The sequence below is a fragment of the Charadrius vociferus genome, unplaced genomic scaffold, assembly GCF_000708025.1.
Source record: "Charadrius vociferus isolate BGI_N301 unplaced genomic scaffold, ASM70802v2 scaffold384, whole genome shotgun sequence".
Taxonomy (NCBI): Eukaryota; Metazoa; Chordata; class Aves; order Charadriiformes; family Charadriidae; genus Charadrius; species Charadrius vociferus.
The window spans coordinates 422,820-432,966 of NW_009648234.1; the positions used below are offsets into that span (position 1 = coordinate 422,820).

The 10,147-nt window shown below is 48.2% G+C and overlaps 1 protein-coding gene across 1 annotated transcript; it reads right to left on the reverse strand.

The window, feature by feature from the left end:
• Positions 1-2,336: 2,336 nt before the first annotated feature.
• Positions 2,337-10,080, reverse strand: STC1 (stanniocalcin 1). Its single transcript, XM_009884121.1, has 4 exons — positions 9,963-10,080; positions 7,516-7,658; positions 6,272-6,483; positions 2,337-2,607 (listed from the first exon to the last, which is right to left on the reverse strand). Exons 1-4 carry the CDS (start codon positions 10,078-10,080, stop codon positions 2,337-2,339), a joined length of 744 nt encoding a protein of 247 aa, XP_009882423.1.
• Between the last annotated feature and the right edge of the window lie 67 nt (positions 10,081-10,147).

The following is a 10,147-nucleotide window of genomic DNA, read 5'->3' on the forward strand; positions in this document are numbered from 1 at the left end:
CCTGCTGCCGCTAACCCCCCCGGGGCCTCCGGTACCCAGAGCCGGCGCTGGGCTCCGCAGCACCCGTGCGGGAGCTGGGACAGACCTTTTGGTAACTATTTCCCCAAAGGGCGGTACGCGCCTGCTGCGCAGACCCCCGCAGAACTCCCTGTTCAGCAGCCCCGTTTCCCAGCGGCGCAGCGTGAGGGGCGATGCTGTAGGGTGGAGAGTCGCGCGTGCGCCGGTCTGGGATCCGTTCCTAAGCCTAAGTCAAATTTTTTGGGTCAGGATATTCAAGGGGCCTTTGGTTTTCACCTTGCGAAACTTCGCTGTGTTGGACTCTATATACCTGACTGTGATTTAAGAACGAGCAATATTGCATCTCGCTTGCCCTGGACGGCACGATTCAGAGTATTAAAAAAAAAAATAATAAAATAAAATAACAACCCTCTACCGTCAGCAACATTTTTTGCTGCTTACAATTTTATGACAGCACTTTTGGGCTACATTTAATGAAGACAGCAATATTAGAAATGCTGCCACTGCATCTGGTTTCAATATATTAGCAGCAAGTTATTGTTTAAAGGCTTTGTGGTTTAAAAGAGAAAAAAAAAAAAGAAGTTATATTGCTTTAGATTTTGAAAAGAAAAATAGATCCCTCCTTTATTAGCTCTCTAACTAGTCGAGCAAGAGTCACCCACTCTGCAGGCGGACTCGAACGGGATAGATTTGGAGCGTGGAACCGGCCTGGCTGATCGCATGCCACGGCGTGGCTTTTTTTTTGGCTCCCCGAAGCCCGACCAGGCTACTGTGCGGAGCGGCCCTGGGGGAGCCCCCTGCCGCCGCGGCGGGTCCCGCGCTCCGCTCCTGCTCGCGGAGACTGCCGGAGAGGCGGAGGGGAGGAAAGGCAGATCCGAGAGCGTTAACGCATGTGTCCTCTTAAAGGCAGGCACATTGCTTTGCTTCTGAAGCTGAAGAGCATGTAAGGATTTTTCCTGCCTTTCCCCAGAAATCAACTTTCTAAAGGAAGTTTTTACCCTGTGGCAGCTACGAGAACCCAAAGCAGCTTTTTGTCAGCCATCTGATAATTCCCCAAATAGCTCTCCAGCAGCACTCGTGCCTTGGGTATGACTACGTCTCACAGCAGCTCTGTGCAGATAGCACTGGCCAGTCCCAGCTATTTTTTTTTTTTTTTTTTTTTTTTTTCTTTTTTTCCCCTCCTCCATTTTAACTGTGAGAAGAGAGGCGTGTTTCTGGCCCTGTAATTCCTGTCCTAAGCATTTTCTCTTTCATTAGAAAAAGGCCACAGAGTAGAATGCGAACTCTTGAATATGACAGAGCTACTGTTTCCAGGAAAAAAAGAAATCGCTAACTTACAAAACTAAGTTTATGCAATAAAGATATTATATTCTGCTCCTTTTAAGCAGACTCTCGTGGAATTTATGTACAGTACATGACAGATTTTAAAACTATTTATACCACAGTTAGAGCAAGACCTTTAATACTCTAGTCTTAAGACAGGGTTTGTTTGTGTTAGATTTCTTTTAAAGCTTTAGACAGTTAAATACAGTACATAGATGTTAGCTTTTAAATACAATGCAGGATTACGTAACCTTCTGACTAGCCTCAACCATAGACTGGCACCTCTTTTAATCATTTCCATAGTACAAAATGTTCCTTTCCTGATTTGGTGTGTGTTGGGAGGGGGGTTGGTTTTAACTCATTTTGCACCGTGGTGCCAGGTCACGGTAACGGTAACTAGCCTCATCCACAGCTAGGGAGTTCGGTAAATCGAGGGGTTAACAGAGCTGTGTTGGAAGGATTAGGACTGTATGACACTAAGAGACCAGGAATATGACATTCATATTCGTCCATGGCCAGCACAGATTCATAACACGAATTCCATTGACATCTTTAGGATGTGCAATAGTTATTAGTGCATCTATCGTCGCCTACCAGCTTAATACAAGAGAGAATCAGCTATTCTCCTTGGTGCCAAATCTTCAGACTTCAACGGTGTTAGCGCTACAGTACATTTAGAGTTTGGTGTCTGAAGGCCTGACTACTGTACGGTTATATTTAAGACTAAGATTGTTCGGGGTGTATTTTTGTGGGGAAGAAAAGAGATGGAGACATTTTGACGGCGGGAAAGCTGAGACACTGAACACAGATCCATGCAAAAGTTTTGTTCGAGAGGAATAGAAAATATTAATGACTAAATCTAAAACCAGTTCCTGGTTGTTATTAAAACTAGCTACAGTACACTTGGTTTGGGTGCATTACTCTTCTAGAAGAGAGACTTCAGCTTTGGTAGTGCTTAGCATCCCTTACACACCCATTGCCGCTCCCCCGAGGCCTTACGCGCTTTCGGCGGAGCTGCGCTTTGCGTGGGCCGGGACCGACCCCTCACCTCGGAGGTTCCTGAAGTAGAGTTTTAGCTTCTGCGGCTCGGTGATACGTCTCCTGGTGAAGTCCGCGCGTGGGTGGCCTTGGGCGCAGTGATCTGTCTGCAGCAGGTGGAAGAGACTTGCCATATTGGGCCCAATCTTCTCCATCAAGCTGTCCTTGATGGTGCTGACAGTCTCTTCATCGCACTCCAGTAAGCTTCTCACCAGCTTGTTGTAATACCTGCACAAGAATTACCATCCGTTATTCCAAGACAGCTCCCGGCAAGACGAAAGAAACAAGGTAAGAGCTGATCTCAGGTCAGGAGACCAGTCCAAGCAATAAAACTATAAGAATCATAGAATCGTAGAATGGTTTGGGTTGGAAGGGCCCTTGAAGATCATCCAGTGCCCCCCCCCTGCCCTGGGCAGGGCCCCCTCCCCCCAGCCCAGGTTGCTCCAAGCCCCGTCTAACCTGGCCTGGAACCCCTCCAGGGATGGGGCAGCCACAGCTTCTCGGGGCAACCTGCCCCAGGGGATCACCACCCGCACAGGGAAACATTTCTTCCTCGTATCTTATCTAAACCTGCCCTCTTCCAGTTTGAAGCCATTCCCCCTCGTCCTCTCACTCCATGCCCTTGGAAAAAGTCCTTCCGCAGCTCTCCTGGAGCCCCTTTAGGGACTGGAAGGCCACCATAAAGTCTCCCCGGAGCCTTCTCTTCTCCAGGCTGACAATCAGAAATTTTTAAGTCATTCAGAGCGTGTTTGAAACTGATTTTTGACACTGCACAATGTATGTATTCTCACTGCATCTAACAAATGCCCTGGTGATGCTGTGCCCATGACATATGGAAGGAACACAACCCGTCAAACCTCTGCTTTAGCCATCCTAAACGAGTGGCTGCTCCAGCTCTGAAAGGTAAGGCTATAAGCACAAGTGATTTTGGTGTTACCCTGGTGGATCGTGAAGAAGGGACGAGCGAGGAGCCAAGACAATCTAGTAATTGGCTTAAGTGTGTGGTTTAGTCTGCGCTAAACAACCTGAGTTTATAGGCTTTAGCAAAAAAATAATTGCATCTTTCTAATGGACAGACCCTGCCCATCACCAGAGAGGACAACAGGATAAACAGACCACTGGTCTGAGCCAGTACGACCCTTCCTACGAATGCATCCATCCCTGTGGCACCATCCCCTTCCATCCCTCTCCCTTCCCCTTCAGCAAGGGACCAGGAGACGGAGAAGCAAGCTCAGTCCGAGCCAGCGCCTGACAGACGCACATATTCCTTGGGGACAGGTCTTTAGGACGCACAATCAGTTGTCGCTTCCAACAAGCTGAGCGCGCGTTAAATCCCAAGTGAGGACCTTACGCTTCGCCCTGTTGTGTGCCTGCCTCCTCTACAGCCCGCTGCCGCGTTTTCGCCTCCCAGTAGCCTCCAGGACATGTTCCTCGCGCAAGGAGGGAGCCAGGAAATTGTGCTGATCTGTCTCCCCAGCGCTGTGTGAGCCAAGCGGAGAACAGTGCTCAAAGGAGCAATCCCCTGTGGGGCGAAGGCAGAACCAGCACAGCCCCGCGCGCACGGCTGGCTCGGGCAGGGAGAGCAAAGCAGGACCTCGCGGTACAAGAGAACATCTTCCCAGGGAGAGAAAGTTGGGAAAAGAGGAGCAATCTCATATTTGCTGGGCTACTTCTGCCTGAAAGGACGTCGGGGAACTTATTTTAAGCCTTTAAGGTCACTGTGACATTTTTCCACAGGAGCGGAGAAGAGAATAACCTGCAGGTGGAGGAGGGGAAGGAAGAGGGAAATGAGAGTTCACATTCAAACTCCTTTCCTAACTCTCAGCTTTGGCCTTTAGAGCAGCCAGTGGAGGTCAGGTGAGGTTAAAGTTTCTGCCGCATCTGAAGCACAAAAGGACCGGGCTTTGGCACGGCGGAGCACAGTGCAAGCGCAACCCCCCAGTGCGAATATTAAGGTCCGAAGCGTGCGCAGTAGTCGGTGACGAACACATCTGTGCAAGCCATGCGTCCAGCTTAAATCAGCCCCCATCTATCAGGGCAGGAGGAACAGATCCCACCCACCTTCCTCTGCCGCTCTGCCTACACCTCCTTCGAACAAACACCGCTGGGTGGTTTCCATAGCTGGAGCTGCAATCAAACAGCTCGCTAGTGCCTTTCGGTAGCCAGACGGCAAGCAAAGGCAACACGGCTTTCCTCTCCTCCTGCTCCTGCCATGAGATTAAATCACAGGAAGATGCTATGACCTTTAACTACTTCCCCTCGGCGTCCCCGGCCAAGTGGCACATTCTTATTCTGTGGCTATGTTGGGACAGGGGCTGGGAAAGCAGGATGCTTTAGGAGACCTCAATGTAAACTATTAGCTGGGAAATCCTGCTGCTTTTGTTACTCAACATGTCATAATATCCTCTGGCTTCGGCGAGGGTTGGCGGCTGTGGGGGAGGAGTTCCCACCGCCTTGGGAGACAGCGGCTCCGGTTCAGGCTCAGTCCTCAGGAGAGGAACATCCCCAACACGTATAACACCGCTGCTGCTGTCACTGCATCCTCCCTCGCTCAAGTGTCCACACGTCCCTCCCTCAGCCCAACGCCCCCACGGCCCCACCAAGGGCTGTTTAACTCTACAGTCCATCGCATTAACCTGACCCGCTCTTTCAGCCTGTAAAACACCGGTGCCACGGTGCCGCCTGCTCCTCGTCCCAGCCCTCGGGGGAACGCTCAAGCAAACCCCTTCCAAATTTGCTTGGGGGAAGAGGGGAAAGACACACGGCTATAATTTTCGCTTTCCCACAAGTATAATTTTCTGGATATAATATCTACACTAGAGCTTTCTAAAAGAAACGTATGACGGTCAGAGATGCAACGTCTATATGTCACTTGCATACTCGTCCTAGGACAGGTCTGGAGGTTTAAGATGCTTCTAGATCAAGTCGAACAGCCACCCTGGAGGAGCTGTAGCATTCGCCGCAGCCAGCCAACACGTTAAATTGCAGCTTGGGCTGTTTGCACTCAAATTCTAGAGCATATTTACTCAAACTGTTCAAAAAGATCCCTTTTATCCCAATCACAAGACTCAGCACTGATTGTTCCAGGATTTAGAGGAAGAAATCCCTGCCCTTGCAGCGTGACTGCGCAGACTGCAGTAGCTCCCTGAAGCTCCTCTCTGTCCCTTGTCCTTGGAGGATGGGGACAGGGCAGTTCTGTGCTCAGATAAAGGTGCCAGAGAGCGGTGCGACGTGCCCGTTTCTGCAGGCAGCCCTCTGCTATCAAGAAGGAACAGGGGCAAAAAACCTAAAAGAGGCCATTAAGAACACCAGACTATCCCTAGAAATACGAACTACTGGATCCTGGCAGAACAAGGTTACAGAGGAGCCTGGTCGCTGGTTCCCTTCGAGCTTCCCTAGTTCTTCACATTAGCAGGGGAAGTCAGAGGGCAACGCCGCATCTGCCACGTGCCAGAGAGACCCCAAAAAACGGGATGGCTGCAGTCTGAAAAAGTGAATGAAGTTGCACTAAGTTGAGAAGCTCTTAAGTGCTCGATACGCCAGCGATGCCATATGAAGCAAACTGGTTTGGTGTTGAAAAGCTCTGTTGACCATTATACCCCACTCAAACTAAAAGGACTAACATTTAAACAAACTTCGGGCTTTGAAGTAACGTATGTCTAGTTAATTTTATGATTCTCCCCTGGAGATGTTTGTAAGTGTATTTACCAAAAAGAGAATCAGAAGAATGCTGGTAAAACTTAAGGAGGATTTGAACAGGCAGAGAGCGTTACTTTAGGCTAAGCTACATCAGGACTTGTAAGAAGTCAGTCAGCTTGGTTCCTCTCATTTCTTTCTCCGTGCTTTGCATTTTTGCATTTGATGCATTTCAGCCAAGGAAAGCTTCACGTACCGGTTCGAGAACTGATTTGGAAGCTGGACGACCTCTGTGATGGCTTCAGGATTTCGTTTCGCAATGCCGCACATGTCCAGTTTGCTGTAGCACTCCTCTTGCACTTCGGAGATCATTCTTTGGAAAGTGGAGCACCTCCGGATGGCGAGGAACACCTTGGACGTAACCCCATTTGCAATGCATTTCAAGCTTTCTTTCACAAAAGCTTTTCCCTGGAAACAGAAGCAAAACCTTAAACTGCAACAGATTTCATCGAAAGGGACGCATGAACAGCTACTCGGCTGCGGCTGGCTGCTATTAATTACCCTTGCTGCAATTAAGAGACCTGCTGGAGGTCCCTTACCAAGCACGGCAGGGAATTGGACCCTCAACGCTCGCAATTATCGCACAGTTACACCCACAGCAGTTTCAGTCGGGATGCACGCAGTCCAGGGGGAACTGCAAGCTCCTGTTCCCAAAAGATGTAGGCAACGGAAGTCTTTGCGTGCGCAGCCCGAGGGGTGCCAGCACCAGAGATGCGCCAATTCTGCCCCGCGGGAGGGGGCCGGACCGCTCGCCGCATACCAGCGATTTAACGCATCTGGTTCACCAGACCTCAAGATGCTTTAAGAGCTTTTAAGTTTGTCCTTGGGAGCGAGAGCGCAGGGAATGAGGGGGCGTGCACGTTTTGGGAAGGGAGTACGAAGGAAAAGGGCCCTTGGCAGAGCCACAGCCCTCTGATATTATCCTATTTATTCTGCTGCGAGCGACTGCAGCTCCGGAGAGGCTGATCCGACCGCGCATTCCCAGGCCCGAAGACTTCCAATTCAAATCCCAGCCCTGTGCCAGGTCACACAGTCAGAAGACTTACTTTGTTAGAAGAACGTTTATATTTCCTCCTGAAGAGGAAACTTCGCTCTCCGCCCCACAAAACGCTCCTTGCCAAGTCCTCACACATAGCATACAGTATGTGGAAAATGTACTGGAGAAAATAGCCCTGAAGGATGCAATTTGTAGCCAAAACCCAAAATCGTGGTTGAGAGGAGAAGCTAAGCAGCGGGAAGGGCTGCAAGAGAGGAAGGGTTAAGCCTGCACAGACCCCATCTCCATGAGGACGCAGAAATTAAGGCATCCATTCAGCAACGCATTTAAGCACGTGCTTTAGTGCCGCAGGACTTGTAAAAGCACTTTATTGAATCGGGGCATGAAAAGGGAGCTCTAATGGCGAAGGTATTATTCTTGTCCCCTTTACAGTTGTACCGTACCTGAGTGTCAAATTTAGCAGCGCTGTACAGGAAGGACTTGCAGATGTCGTACATGCCATCCGTGTCGCACGTGGAGTTCTCCAGGCAGGCGAAGGCCCCGCAGCCCACCTGGAGGGCACTGTTCAGACAGCGAACCACCTCGGCTGCGGAGAGAGGCACAGGCACAACATTACGGACGCGCCGCTCCCCGACCCCCCGCGCCGTAACGCCCTTCTCCGGCGCAACGTCAAGTCATGCTCGGCTGCAGTCAAGCAGTAGCCTTCGTGCTTTTTGGGACTGGAGGGAGAGGTAATGAAGAGAGGGCAAAAGGAGTTATTAATGAAGTCATGCAACAGATCACCAGCAAATCAAGGAACAGAAGTTGCAACTACCGAAACCTTCGACTGGTCGCATATGGATTAAGAGTGAGGCAACATCTGATAGTCTTTGCCTAGATGGAGACTTACAGGTCCATCCCAACCTAATTCCGATTGCACATGTTTACAGCTTTATTCAGAGATCCAAAGAAGAAGGCAGAAGTACCGAGGATGGGCCCATGAAGAGCGCTGGGCGGTGAGGTCTCCTCTGCGGTCTTAGACCGGAGAGAGGTCAGAGCAGCTTGGCAGCACGCGGCTCACAAACCTCATCCGAAAATGAGACCGAAGTGACAGCCATTGCCAATAAGCTGGCGTGAAATCTGCACTTATTGCGAGGAAGTGCTGGTTTTGCTAGCGTTGGAGGAATTTGTGCTTTTCTAAAAAGCGTAAAGTATCTAGAAATAAGATTTTAGCTTGCGTATCAATTACGAGAACGGCGAAGGACTTGAAGCAGCAGCTCAGTGCTAATTACTAACCCGGTCCCCAGCAGTTTACAAGCATAGCCAAGAAAGGTCATATTGCTGAAGATTCGTAAAGAGAAGAGACATTTGGGCAGAGAAAGTTAAGGAAACGGAGCTGACCATGTATAATTAAAATCCTTGAGGCAGTAGTTAGTCTGAACAGGAGGGTATCCATGTCATCCCATCTTTCTTAGTGCAGATACTATGCATTTTAACAATGAATCAGCAGTATTGCCACATGATTGCCCTGAAATTAGGAGGGATTAACCTTTTTTGGTAAGCTGAACATCTGTCTCCTTATGTGTCTGTGCGAGGCATATTCATTACTTTTGCAGATCATGTTACGAGACATTCTTTAGGAAGAAATGCAAACCCAGTGTCTCCCATCAAGGTCCTAGGTGTGGGAAAAGTGAGGATTTGCATTTAGGGGAAGAGAACACACCTTATTAAGAGCTAAGTTGTAGCCTAAAGACGTTTCTATATAACTAGGATCTTTACAGAAGAGGAAAAAAAAAATAAAATAAAGAAATCACCCAATTAACCCCTCCTCATTCTCCACTCTTGCTTACGTGCCTGAAGGGAGAAATATTTGGTAAGATCATCCTCTCCCCAGTTCATAACCTCACCATCGCACAAGTCATTCCCATAATTATGTTTCCACAGGTTCGAATTATAACTTTGCTTTCAGCAGACTTAGTATGCATTAAGCTTTTATTGTTTTAGGCACGGTGCAATAGTGAGACCCTATGTTTCTATAGCAACCAAATACAAAAGGAAATTGAGCAAACACCCTAGTATAATGCTGCAGAGCCTTGCAGATCTAAAATAAGACATCTGTTAATGAGCTCCAAATTAGAGACCTAATATCTTTTCAGTATACTAGAAGACAGATTTTTAAATTTCCATTGTTCAAGACAATGTGTCCAACTTATCTAAGCATCTATAGTCCACAAAGTAGAGACATCCAGAGCTGACTTGCCAGCAATTTTTTTATCCATTGTAAAAGCAAGTTTGCTAAATGTCACAATTGTATTTTTATGGTGCCATCTAACTGATAGCAATCAGGTTTTGAAAATAAATACTAGCAGTGGACAGTTTCTAGGTTACTGCATTCTTCAAAGTCACACATCTCTCTCCCCCTCTTTGAATAGACAGATGTTTGGCAGAACAATGGTTCAGTCAAATTTCCACGGATTTTACCAACTTCCTGAAAAGCAAGGAATTTAACACCAAAGTATGATTGCAATTGGAGAAGAGAGACAGATACATGCAAGCAGGAGGGGAAAAAAAAAAGTACATGGAACTCATTTAGTAGATGGGGGAGGAGGAGAGAGAAGAGGTCGCATCCTGCAAGCAGAGCACACACCGGTTCCCTGACCCAGCTCCTGAAAGGAGAAGATTTCTTCTCCAGCTATGCACCAACATCCTCCTGAATCAGACCCTTCAATTAATGTTTGTTCCTACCAGCCATTAAGTTTAGAAAAAAAAAAGGAAAAAAAAAAAGGAAAAAAAAGAGAAAAAAATGAAGAAAAAAAAGAAGGAAAAAAAAAAAAGAAATCAGCAGCAGAGATATCTGAAACAGTTTAACACATCAGGGCTGAGGCTCGAAGCCCTCCTTGCTGGCTGTTACCTGAGTTCTGGGCTGCCACCCTGGGTTTCCTGGGGCTCACAGAGTCATTCTGTTCAGCTTCATAGGATGCAGATGCACTGATCACCAGCAGCAGCAGAAAACCAGACTTTAGGAGCATTCTCTGACAAGTTTCCGCTAAGTGTGGTTTTTTGGGTGGGTTTTTTTTTTTTTTGGTTGCCTTTTTT